Source organism: Homalodisca vitripennis, chromosome X, assembly GCF_021130785.1.
Source record: "Homalodisca vitripennis isolate AUS2020 chromosome X, UT_GWSS_2.1, whole genome shotgun sequence".
NCBI classification, from domain to species: Eukaryota; Metazoa; Arthropoda; class Insecta; order Hemiptera; family Cicadellidae; genus Homalodisca; species Homalodisca vitripennis.
The window spans coordinates 51,344,789-51,358,943 of record NC_060215.1 but is presented as its reverse complement, the minus strand read 5'-3'; the positions used below and the strand labels follow the sequence as shown (position 1 = coordinate 51,358,943).

Sequence of the window (14,155 nt, the reverse complement as noted above, 5' to 3'; positions counted from 1 at the left end):
TTATTATTTACCGGTCCACTAACTTTATGCATGCAAGTTCGTAGCGTTACAGATAGTAATATCTGAGAAGAATGGTTCGTAAATCAAGCTGTGTTATCTCCGGAGTCAACTGGTTAATTAAAAAATACGTAGAGATTGAGGTGATATAAGAACTAACGCCAATACCTGACATTTCATAGTCATCTTGCGCGTCTTGAAGATAGGAGGTTCGTATTTAACATTAACAATAAGCTGTTCTAAACTTATAATTAATAGCACTTTTTAAAACTCTATTAGCTCTATTAGGGCCGTTTTATGTTACAGTTGTTATTTTTGTCAAAGTATCTGTAAAATATATTTAGTATTATGATTAGAATGTTTAAAAAAAGTATATTTGCTGTTTGTAACATTGAAGGAAACATATAAAAAAGGAGTGTTTAGATTTGATTGCTGACAACTAAATATCATCTCAGCTAGAGGTACTTTTGCTCTAAGCATAAGAAACTTTGCAGTATTTTAAAAACTATATTCTATAAGGAAAGATCAGTTGTTTACAGTAAAAATTTTTAACTTCTGGCCTATGGAATGATAAAGTTGTAAATATATCTATAATTTTATTTGTGTTATCATTTAAACTACTATTTTAATTTTTTAATTTATTACATTAAAATTTATGATTTTATCGTACCATATTTCACAGTAAAAAAATAAAAAAGCATGTGTTTTTTATTAATGTAAATTGTATGATTATTTTATTTGGGACTATATTCAATCACTAACAACATAATTTATGAGTAACAATGTGCTGTGCTAAAAAGACTAATATTATTTTTAAACCCTAACGAAATTATAACTTTTAAAGAAATTTTGTAATTTCTGTATTTACATCGTATTTATTAATGTTGATAATACACTTTTACTTCTAAATACAAGCGTACTGGGTAGAAAAATGATGGAACTTGACAATATAGTTTGTTGTGTTTATATTATCTTAACGAATAATAAAAACAGCCTACAGCCTATTATCGTGCACGGAAGGTATGCTTTCAAATAAAATACAAACATGATATAAAATTGTATATAGAGAAAGTTCAATTGCTAGTTCTCTATGAAACATCTAACTGTATTTTTAAATAAATTGTTATGTTAATCGTATCTTTAAAGTCTTTTACACCATGTAAAGTTAGTTTTGGAAGGATTAAAATCAAGGCTAAAATGTAAAAATCTTTAGACCAAAGAGCAATTATAGACCCAAATTATATATAGCATTGTAAGGTAAACAATATTTTTGATCCTTAACTTTAACATCCTGATCTTGCTCTAGACAGACCAAAAGACCTTCATATAACGTGACATTGGGTTGTCGCCTCTTCTCTTCCTGTCACGCTCTGCCAAAGTCAGTGAATAGAACTGAGTCATGGATACGCCTTTTAACAACAGGTTAGTTTAGAGTGATTGTTCAAACTCTAGTAAAAACTATAGTTTAGGATATTTAGTTTCAAAATAAATATACAGTTAGTTTATTGGTTTGGTAATACCACTACATAATCCAAACTAAATTGGGTGTATACCGCTTGCACCGGTTTTGCGCTATGAGCACCGCAGGGGATTACTGGGAAGAGTGACATTTTGTACAGCCCTGACTGACTCGACTAGATAGTCGAGCATTAGTACCCTAAGTGTGAAGGAACCCCTCTAGAGAGAAAAACTCGGAAAAATTAATATTCTTGAATTGAAGACGACAACGTAGTTTAAAATAGGTACAATAAAATAGATATTATAAAGAATATTATAGAATTAGTTCCAACGGTTCTTTATTAAATAGTTTCAAGTATGTTACAAATAATGAGTACAATAAAGAAATATTATTTGGCCACAATGTCCAATTGGCTTGTATATACTTGTAATTATTGTTCACTGCAACGTACTGAGTCAGCTGAGTACAAGTGGCCACACTATCTTGGACCACGTATTTAGTAATATAAACAAAATCATTCTTTGACAACGATAAATTTATTGTGTTAATAAAGTCACCTCCCTAATAACTTCACATCTAGAATCGTACTAGTGCAGTAATTTAATGTTTTCAATGATAATAACATTTAATTTTTAAAATGTAAAAACTGTACAATTATTATTTTTATAACACATTGTTCCTCCAAAGACTTATTTCGTAGGAAATATGATACATATTGTCCCATAGTATAAAATCTTTTCCGAAGTTTTTCGTACAATATGAAACTAAGATATCTGCTTACAGGAACTTTCATTCATATTACCCTAAACGTTTGACAAATTTCATGGCTAAAATTTAATTATTTAAAAGAAATGTTACTTACTACTCAGCCGAATCGAATGATGTGTTTTCGTGAATCTTATTCTCTTAAATATTAGAATAATCACATTTTGACCCAAAACTCAACTCACCCTAAAAACTCAATCATGCAGAGCAAATGAAGTTTCATTTCTCAGTTTTAATTTTTGTGCCTTTTCCTTTAATTAAGTTTTGTCACTTATTAACCTAGGCTGCAGACTGAGGCCACAACGAAATTAGCCCGCGAAGCGACCAAGAGTGTCCCTTTCAAGATCAAATCAAATTCTCAAATTTCCTTTTAACACAGATATTTGTAGGGATAAGTGCATTGTACATTTCTGATAACTATTTGGGAAAAAATAAACTTGTCAATAGATCCATACGCTTGTGCCTGCGATAAATTTAATAATAGGGTAATAGGGTGTTGCTTTATTTTTCTAAATTGAGATTGCCATTGGTAAAACACAAGGATGACGGTAATATATATTTTACGATTGTGTTTTAATGATATTTTGTAATTATTAGTATTAATAATTATTTTTAATCCCAACGGTGAAAATTGTTATGTATGACTGTGTTGTTATTTTCTATGTAAATAAAAGCTTGAATGCTTTGCACAAAAGGCATTAGTTGCACTTTTGGAGTTTATCACCACAATTACAATTAAAAAAAACACAGCTGCAAGCTTTTGAGAATGTTGTTTTTAACATGACTCGTTATTAAAAATAAACTGCTTAGAAAAAGGATAAAGCGAAGATAAGCTCATAGAAGTGGAACATTGACGAAACTAACTTAAAGCAGCTTAAATAATATTGCAGCGCCTTCTTACGTAATTCCAAATCTCTTGAAAGAAAAATTAGCAAATAAATCGCACTCATAATAGCCAAGGATGCTTTTGCACCTGGTTTTAATAATAACCAGGATATGTATTCATTACTTTACTTAGCATTCCACACACCAGTGTCCAGTTATAACTGTACAACTTACAAAAGCGAACAAAACTTATTTGAATTTTCATACTATGATTAGTAAATTACATTTCTCACACGTTGTTATTTATTTTTCAAAGGAAATTACATTGAAATCTGTGCTATTTATCACTTAACCAAATATTTATCTGAAGTATATAACATGACTAATGTTAATTAAAGAATATTCAACACTAAATCTATAAAGTAGTAAGGTGTGTTTTTTGTGTTTATCCGGGAGATCTGGAGAACGGTAATCTAGCATTCTAGGAGTCTTATACTATCGTATTTAGCATGATTTGCCGATTTAGGAACCGCATAGGGTTTATTTATATAAATGTATTAAGTTATTGATCTACACAAACATTTGCAGTATACTTTTATAAACATAATGCATCTGTTATTGTTCTTCATTTCAATTCTCATTAAATAATTTTGATTGACGAGCAGATTTTATATACCTGAAATATAAGCCACCCTTCCCCCAACCACATCAAACAATACCATACTCAGATCATAATCATAATTTCTTTATTGCGTGTTTGACAATATATAACATTGTATTGCAATAGTCAAATGCATCATAAAATATATCCTAACTACACATTCACTCACAGTCATACTTACATCTCAGCATTCTCACGACACAATCACACAGACTTCGGATCCATGATTTTCAGTCATCACAAACCTCATCATGAATTCATCAACCGAGTAAAACGCAGGCGTCTGAGACGAGTTTTGAATTGATTGAGGTTGTTGGAGTTTTTGATATCCTCAGGGAGCTTGTTGATTAGTCTGACACCCACCTGCTGAGGGAGGTGTTGCGATAATGTCAGTCTGCGTTGATGAGTTCGCAAGTTGTCTCTGCCTCTAGTTTCATATTGGTGAACGTCCCTGCCACTTATCAAGGCACATCTCGATCTGCAGTACACGATCACCTCAAAAACGTAAAGGCAGGGCAATGTCATCAATCCCAGCTCCCCGAAAGATGCCCTGCACGTTTTAAAATTATTCTGACTGCTTTTTTTGGAGCCTGAAAACCCGCTCCATTTTGTTTTTGGCACATCCTCCCCAGAGTCTTAATCCATACACAAGATGTGGATGAATTAGGCCATTTTTAGAACTTCTAGGGTACAGAACTTTGCTAGGTGCCGTAGGGCAAATATGCCTGTGGTAACTCTAGCACAGATGCTATCAACATGATCATTCCAGGTCAGTCCTCTGTCAAGGAACACACCCAGAAACTTTGTGGAATCTGTATCCTCTAAAAGGACATAGTCCGCAAAGACAGAAGGTCGCATCGCATGATCATGCTGACGAAGACAAAAATTGATGACACTTGATTTTGACTGGTTTGTTGTCAAGTTCAATTCTGTGAAATATTGAATGCATGCGTTCAATCCCACAAAAGATTTGATTTCCAGGTCTTGTTTTGAATTGCTTTTGAAACAGAGAGTTGTGTCGTCAGCATATTGAACCAGTGCCCCAAGTTGGATTACTGAGTTCAATCTACAGACATAAATCAGGAAAAGGAGAGGTCCAAGGATAGATCCCTGAGGGACACCATGAGCCATTTTGATTTTGCTGTAAACGACGCTCGAGATCATCACACGCTGATCTCGATCTTTTAGATAAGAAGTGAGCCATAAGTGTGGGAGACCCCGGACGCCACATTTTTCTAGCTGTTGCAGCAGTGTCCCGTGATGCACACAGTCAAAGGCTTTGGAAAGATCGAGGAATATGCTTAGCACATGTTCACGACCTTCCAATCCATCGACAACATTGTCCAGAAGGCTGTTCACCGCGTCAATTGTGGATTTGTTTTTTCGGAATCCAAATTGTTCTGGATTCAGAATTTTGTTTTTTTTTTCTAGAAAGCTTTCCAGTCTTTCATAGAATAATTTTTCAAACATTTTGCTGAACACAGGGAGAATTGAGTCTGGACGATAGTTGCTTGCGAGGCAAAGATCGTCTTTTTCGAAAATCGGAATGACTTTGGCAGTCTTCAAAGAAGATGGAAAATCTCCAGTTTCAAATGAGAAATTGATCAATTTTGTGAGCGGTCTCAAAATGTGCTTGTAGCAACGTTTGAGTAGCCACACTGACATCCCATTGGCGTCACTGGTTTTTTTTTAGTTCAGCCTCTGTATGACATTTGCTACCTCCCCCTCCCACACAGGGGCCAAGGCCATAGATACAACCGGATCACTGACTTCTCTTCCGTGTGACTGAGATTCTTTAAATGACGAGTTCATTGTAGCCACGGTAGAGAAGTATTTATTGAATTGGTTAGCCACTTGAAATTGATCTTCGTAAATTTTGTTTTCAATTTTGATTGCAATCGGTTGGGAAGACTTTTTTGAATTTATATTCAAACGAGAAAGGTTGTTAATAATTTTCCAAGCAGTTTTTGAGAAATTTTCACAATTACCTAATGCTCTATTGATGTCATAGGCTTTGGCGGCTCGTATGACTTTTCTATAGATCCTGCGGTATGTTCTAAAGAAAGTTTTGAAATCTTCGTTTTGGGTTCGAATAAAAATATTGTGGTAGAATTTAAGCTTGTCTCGAGATATAAGAATTCCTTTAGTCAACCAGCCATTTTTCAGTGGTTTTTGATTTTGTTTCGTTTTTTAAACGGACAAGCAACATCCAAATAATAATTGAAACCATTACTGAAAGCTTGAAACCTGTCCTCAACATTCTCAAAATCATTTAAAAATGCCCAAGACTCGCGCTCCAGCAATTTATTCAGTCGTCAAATGTTTTGAAAATTGACAGATCTTGCAATTTTATATTTTGGGTTTTGATTTTCCAGCTTGCATCCATGAACCAGGACATCCTGCGCAAATTGGTCAGAGATCGCAGTGTTGAAAACAGAGACCGTGGTGCCATGAATGTTGGTGATCACATTGTCGATGGCGGTGCTCGTCGTAGCGGTCACCCGTGTTGGTGAATTCACAGACCAATTTAGGTTGAAGGAGTTCAGAATATAGCGCAAGATGATTACTTATGAAAAATAAAGAATTCTAAATAAACCATTATTATTGATTTGTCTTAAAAAATATGAGGAATACATGTTATATATGTACTTGAACCTAGAACCTAGCTGATCACTGTTGCGCTGAAACCCACGTCAATTTGCTTGATAGGTCGGATTTATTACTTCGGCGCTCAGAGAACATGGCACTCAGTGCTGGGCACTTTTGCGCTGACGATCAAGATTTTAATGAGTTTTATGGCCGAGTCAACCGATATAGCGATGTGCGCCGATAGTCCGTTCCTATTGTTGTCGACACAATAGGTCGAGAACTCGCTTCTCCCGACCTGACCACAGTCGGTGTGACACACTAGGATTGATAATACAGCTCTGAGCAACTAGGATTATTGGCAAATATTCTATGCTGTATGTTTTAAGAGATAAGCTTTTGAGCATACAGCTAAGTCCTGTACAATATATACGCTAAGCTAAGGTATGTACAATATACTGCCTCCTAAGCCTAAATGGCGTATCTCAGTATTTTCCAAATGTTCTAGAGAAAGAAATTATTAAATGTATTACAGCACAAATTTAAAAATCTAATATTATGTACATTTTTACTAAGACACACAAATTTTAATACTTTGTTTTTATATATGTGTTCATTGATTAATAGTCACTAGTTTTTTAATGATTTAAATGAGATACGCCTTTTACCTTAGCAAGTTTTTTGGGTGAGATGTGTCATTTGTACCTATCTCAAAAATTATATCATCATCTAATTTATGATAATGTCTATAGTACAAAATTAGTTATAAGAGTTTATTTAATACAATATACCTTTCTTCTACATTGAAAAGAAACCGTTTTGAATGATTTCATGGAGAAAAAATCGTTGAGAAATTAAAATAATATTTTATTCAATTGACATTAAATTAAATGTTTTAAATAATTTTCAATTAATTCAATTTGTTTATTAAACGTTTGTTATCTCACTGCATTGTTCCTAAGATTCTGGAAGATTTTCCCAGAATATCTGTCTTGTTTTGTCGATAGTTCCACCTAGGGTTTTTAGGATGTTTTGGTGTAGATAAGGCATCGGATTTCGTGAACTCTGTCTTCATAAAGTTGACCTCTATGTAATTTTCATCGTTTAAGTCATTCTTGTATTTAGAGATTTTAGTGTCTCTTGTAAAAAATAATTTCCACCATATCATGCAGGCACGGTCTGGGTGTTAAGTGGCTAAGTTTTTATTGAGAAGAGTAGTCATTTCACATAAAAAAAGTCCCTCAAATCCGTTGAGTACACTTCTGTCTTCAGTGCAGTCTTTCTAACAGCATCGAAAAAATCCTCAAGATCATATAGTTTGTTGCCTTTCCTTTGCATTGACAGCTGCACCTAGTGATGAAAAGAATCAGCAGCCATGAAGGTATCATGACTTTGTAACAGGTTCTAAGTAACGAAGTATTATATCCTCAACATTAATTTCGCCCGACGAGTGAACAATAATTGTGAAAAAAGAAAATAATGATCAGCGTATATTTTGTGCCGAGCAGTTATCTAGCCATAAAGTAATGGGCTTTAATTTCTTTTTTGAAGTGAAAACTTCTTTAGGCGCGTTGAGCGTTTTGGTAGAGGGTAAAATCCTCGGTTCGCGTCACCGACATGCTAATGATACTAACCTGCATGAAAAAGTCAGTCTCGCTGTGTTTTTTAACCGTAGACTTGGCCGCGGACTACTAACCTGCATGAAAAAGTCAATCTCGCTGTGTTAAAACTGTCCCGGCGGAGTATGAAAACAGACTGCGAAAATCAGTGACCTTTACGGCTTCCTCTCGCGATTTAAAAGTGAAGCCAATGTCGTACAATTCTGTAAGATGCGACAAATTAAAGCTCTTAATATTGGCAATCTATTGGTTACATTTTTAAATATTAAAAAAATTTCGAAATAATTTTGATTATTGTTTACATTTTACATAGCGTTTACAATGACAAGAAAAAAGTAGTAAGCGAGGATTTTTTTTATTTTTTGGTCAGACAAAATTTGTCAGCGAGAAAGTTGTGTGAAAATAGATGAATATTTTTTTTTTGTAATTTATCATTTTTTTATTGGAAGTTTAGTTTAGCCTATAGTAGCGTATGAAGTGATGAGTGAACGTTTCTGCCGGAACTGTAGTTGGCGCATTGGCTCACTGATACCGTATTAACTCAATAAATTAGTTTATTGTGCAATAAAAATACCTTTACGAAAGAACCAAGTTAATTTAACTAATTTATTAGTTTTAAAAATATTGTGGGTTTAATTGTTATATACTTGGTGCAATTATATACTTTATCCGTAGCAATAACTGTATTATTTACAACGGTGTTCAACTCACTGTTGTTCACTCGGTGTTTACTCACTTGTATTCTATGTTTAACTAACTATTAATATTGAGCAATTACAACAAGTATAATGATTGCATTGAACTTTTTTTCATTAAAATAATATTCTTTAATACTTACAGTACTTTTTTATTAAGATATTGTTAAGATAATTGTATATTAATTATTTTTTCAACCACTTTGTATTTATATTTTGTTCATGATTTGTTTAACCCATCATATGTAACTAATAAATAAAACATAAAAAATTTCATATAATTTTTGCATATAGTTTTAATTACTCTCAACTTAATAGTTCCGTTTTCACTTCTATCGGCAGTCCCACGACTGCTACTGTTTTTTTTTTTAATTAACTGGTATAGTTAAAAACAGATAAGTTCATCTTTCAATGTTCCAAATAAACCCTCATTCCGTAGGGCTGCAAAAGTATTTTATGGCTTTTGCCATGTGCCAATTGGAAAAAAACTTTCGTTGTTAACAACTATTCTGTGCATGAATATCGCACTTTGGACAACATCTAGCATTGGCAGCATGATGATGTTTTCCACGTCAGCACAGAAAATTATTGAATCCATTCTTTATCTTCTCAGTATTTTGTTCTTTATTTGATTGCTTTGTTATTATTAACTTTTATTTTTTTTTTTGCAAACTTTACATGATTTGTCAAGATATTTCTTTTGTGTGAGAATTACTGTGTACATTGAACTCTTAACAACTTTCGCATTCTTTATGGCCCAGTTTTAAAATTGACACACTCATTAACACGAGCAACAGTTCGATACTTTTCGTAGGAATAAAGGCTTCAATTTTTGTTTCAAAACCATTGTGCATTTTTGTAAATTTCAAATCAGTAGGTAATTATAATCTTTGAGGAGCATGCTCTCTTCAATTATGAGAATTTTCGCCTTAAATAAATTTATATTATTATGTATAGGCTCTTCATCGATCTTGTGTGGTTCGTGTGATTGATCCTCGTTTGTCTTTTTCTGCAAATACTTTTTCTATACAATTTTTCAGAACTGTTGGCAAAACCTTCTTGTTTTGGTCTTATCATATCCCAGAGAGCCAAAAAATGTATACCCTATTTTTAAAGTACCATTTACATCTTTCAGTGACAAGAATGATAACTTCTAAATTCTGTATCATTTGCCACTGCCCTTTACTTTACTAGCATAGCTGATACATGATAGAACATAAACGATTTTCTATCATTGGGATTTTGAATGTTCCAAAACTCAGCATTTATGATGAGCCACCTTTCTTCAGAGATCTTTGAAGAAAACTTATAGTGACACTTGTTAACACTGTGTTTTTGAATGATTGTATTGAACTTAATATTTTTGCGTTCTTCAAGGAGCAATTTATGTTTCTTTCTCTTTCTTATGTTACCTTTCTTCCGTAAATACGTACATAGTCATGAACTTTAACTTAAATATTTGTATAAAGAAAAAAACAGGCTTCAGAATGAGATTATGTTGGCTCCAAAATGGACAAAAACGTATCAAATTGTTGTAATTATAATTTAAATATTGTAAAAGTTAATATTTAGTAGGACAATACAAGTGAAGAGGTGATGATACTATTACTGAGCTATTCCTGAATGAAAAATAATAACAATGTAGTGATATAACTCTGATGAGGCATAGCATGTAATTTTTTCTTCATTTTAAGGCGACAGTTAAGTTCAAAACATACCCTTCCTCACTAAACAGCAACAGCTGATTTCCTTAACAATATAGTCAATATAGTGTTTCGTTATGACTTTATTCCTTAGCAAAAGCCGGATTTTTACTGCAGCATTAAGTAAGCAAAAGAGCGTATCTCTGAGCTAAGACTTTATTACTAAGTAAATTGAGATATGTTAAAATTGCTTAGTATTACATATTTTTTGAGACGCGACTTATTTTTTTAGTAATTCTCTACTATTTTTATGCGAGATACTTCTCTCTTACTTAGAATCTAGGTCGGGGAGATACTTAACTATCCTATAGGAACAAAATCTCAATAACAACAAAAACTTTAGATACGACCTTCAGGCTTAGGAGGGCAGTATAGGTAGTTTGGATGTATTAAAAATATATCTATTTATGTTGGACATATTTATTTGTATTATAATTCATAACTAACGTCTCCACAGTCCCAAAAGTGTAACCATTTTATAAAATAATGGGTTTAAATGCAAGCACATCTTTATTTATTTAATTACCTCATATAAAAGGGAAAAAGTTAAATAAATAGTTGTGCTATTTGCTATCAATTTTAATTATTATATGATACTAAAAATCATATCTACATTTCGTATTTTTTTAAATTATTCTTATTTACATACATAAAAAGAAGAAGTTTTCTTCAAAATTTCTACACAAGTATTTTTTTCCTGTGCAGAATTATTTTTCAGGGACGCCATATATTGAAGTGTTTAAACGTAGCTAGAGTTTTACAGTTGTACCTTTTACACTACTATTAGTGTTGGTACGTAAATTAATTGTTCATTCATAATAATGATAATCTAAATAGACTGTTGAGACGGAGAACTTGGGTCTTGGGTAACAGAAAGGCGACTGCTGGTGCATAATGACTGTCCCTGAAAATTGACCATCGGAGCAAATTATATGTAATATGGAGAGGAGCTCCGACATCGGCGCATATTGACTACTCCCATTATTTTACGCGGGTCGCTAACGTTCTAGTGGGACGAATCCAAAACAGTTTGGCACAATTGTTCATATAGTTTTTTGTATTATTTGACAGTTTTGTAAATATAAAGTGTAATACAATTTTTATATGAGTACTGTTATGGTTCTTATAATATAGGTCTAATGTTTTCCTTCCTTTTCAGTAATGATGAACCTCTACCGCCGGAAGCAATGTTAATCGATTGTGATCATGACGGTACCAATGAATCTAGCGAAGCCGACACTTATACTTTTCCACCACAAATTGATGATCCACAAGCACAGGAGGCTGACGATTCTGAAGATCCAGAAGGTTCTATTGCGCGATTGGTTCAAGATATGACAGAAGAAGAAATTCAATTTTTGTGTATGATCTATGAGAATGATTATCGCGAATCGAACCAAGGAATAGAACAGGCTTCGAACCAACCTAACGAATCACTGAGTACAACGTCTAGAGACCACTTAGATGCAAATAACCAGCCGCATTATAGTGGTCGCATTGAAATTCCAGAGCAACTACAGGATTCTGCTCAGCAAGGTTTTGCTGGTTCTGCATCACAAGACGAAGATTATGACAACTCTAACCCTCCGAAACGACGAAAGATATGTCACACTGAACAGGTTCGGCAGATACTGCAATTTGCCAAGAAAGCAGACACTACTACTAATAAAAAATAAAACTATGACTAATATCCATCAATTTGAAATTATTGCCACATCGTCCAAAATTCAAAAAGAAAAATAAGGAAACTTGGGTCCAAGGGATTTACAATCTACAAGTCTAGAAAATAATATTTTGCCTCAAATTACTTCTTTAGGGAAGGAACACATTAGACTCCTTCATGACGGAAGATTTCGCTTGAGAAATTTTTAAATGTTCAGGTACGTTTCAAATCAAATTGATGGGTTTACTGATTCAGACAAGAAAATTATTGTGTTAAGTAAACTTTTTACCTATGAAAGCTACATAGATAAAAAACAATACGTATGTCGTAGTTTGGAAAGCAATTAATACATACGGTAAGTGTTGTTCAAATTTACTTGTATTAAAAGGAGACTACTCTGTGTTTTTCAGTAATGTGTAAACCATTTTACCATTCTTAATGTCAATAAATGAGTTTGTCTATTACATAGAATATTTCTTTGCCTTACCTCAGTGGTTCGTTAACGACCCATGCTATAAAATCAAGAAACATCATAAAATTATTGAAAAAGATATTTACTTGTATCATGACATTATTTTTTACAATTATAAAGCAATTTAATAAAATTAGGAAACATTGGGGGCTTTAACTGGTTAAATTATATATATATATATATATATACTATATACATATTATATACTTGATCTCTGAGGTTGTAGTAATTAATACTAAGTATTGATAAGATTACTTATAAGTTTAATTCTACCAAATAAAACTTACAAGCACTACTTTTAGATGTTACATACAAAATTAGACTTAGCCTTGTCGCTGCCAAAATAGAGAAGTAATAAACTAAATAATATCTTGGGGGTGGGCCTGGTGGATCCAATTTTCTTTGGATTTTTGCCTACGAACTTAATCACTCAATAAAACCTTAAAACGACTTCTCGTCACGCAGATGCCAACAAACAGACCGCAGCGTCAGCATCTTGGCTCGACATTGTAGCTGTAGTCATAAAAAGGGAGAAAAGAAGACTATAAGTCTAGAACATGAATACTCGAAGTACTCGAAGTTGAACAAGAACTCGCCTAAAACAAAATTGTGGCGGTATTAGCCATTTATCAATATAACTTATAATCATGACAACGTGGGCTTGTGAGATAGATATCACCACAATTAATATTTGTATTAATATGGGAAATAAAACATGATCATAGGTAAGTCACTTTACTATTTACAAATTCACTTTATATTACATTCAAAATAGATGTCTCGCATGAAAGGGCTCATTTATAAAACGAAAATGTAAATTTTACTTGCGGACAAGGTGCGCGAGGAGTTGCTCGGCAGCAAGGTCTTCAGCTACAAAGTTCAAGAGAGGAAAAAATTAATACGCGTGCCAATTAGGTTATTATTCCGCCAAGAGTTTAGTTCCAAGAACATCGGAGTAATGAGTAACAGGGCAGATACAATACGATTACTGGATATCTTACTGATACCCGCGACTTCGATACCTTACTCCCAACATCAAAAAAGAAGCTTTATTAGTAATTGCTCAGAAGCGACATATAATCTCGTCAACCTGAGTATTTTACTTATTTTATACACATCTAGAATAGTAGCCAAAATTAAAATACCGAATGTCAAATCTCCAAGAGTGACCGCGTCCTAGATCTTACCGAATAAAACCTTGAAATGTTGGTAATTTTTTTCTTTTTCTTTCATAGCGCTAAACCATAAAATTTGGTGAAAAATTTAGAACTTTTTTTATAAGAATAATAACGTTCTACAATTTGAGGAAATTGGTTAATGTAGGTAAAATAGTTTGGTACGTATTACAGTCAAAAAAACATACTAGTGGCAACATTTTGTACAGTAGAGTTAAATTTTTAGCAACAATTGGACCATGGCTAGACCTCTTTATTTCAATCAGGAAAGGACTTGTGTTTAGTATTTCTCAGCAGTTTGCTGACCGTTGACTGGATCGGAACCACGGACCGGCTTGATTATTTTGTTTAATTAGTGGAGGCCTGACCAAATCACCTAACTCTTCCTACACCGCTCACTTCCTGCTCACTGCTCAAGCTGATCTACTAGTTTCAGTTTATGATAGATCTTTGAAGTATCTTATATAAGTAATTAGTAGGCCAGTGCAATTCCCAATAGTCACCAATTGTAAGTCGCCTTCTGATTCTATGATTT

At 33.3% G+C, this 14,155-nt stretch overlaps 1 protein-coding gene across 1 annotated transcript; it reads left to right on the top strand.

Annotated features, from left to right (window-relative positions):
* Positions 1-1,301: 1,301 nt before the first annotated feature.
* On the top strand, positions 1,302-12,437 carry LOC124368513. Its single transcript, XM_046825758.1, has 2 exons — positions 1,302-1,419; positions 11,470-12,437. Exons 1-2 carry the CDS (start codon positions 1,397-1,399, stop codon positions 11,984-11,986), a joined length of 540 nt encoding a protein of 179 aa, XP_046681714.1. The 5' UTR covers positions 1,302-1,396; the 3' UTR covers positions 11,987-12,437.
* The last annotated feature ends 1,718 nt before the right edge of the window (positions 12,438-14,155 follow it).

What these genes read in the sequence shown, in the direction of transcription:
- LOC124368513 (XM_046825758.1), top strand. Translation starts at nt 1,397, where the DNA reads ATGGATACGCCTTTTAACAACAG. An exon ending in GATACGCCTTTTAACAACAG is followed by an intron (nt 1,420 to 11,469) that starts GTTAGTTTAGAG and finishes CTTCCTTTTCAG; the next exon opens with TAATGATGAACCTCTACCGC.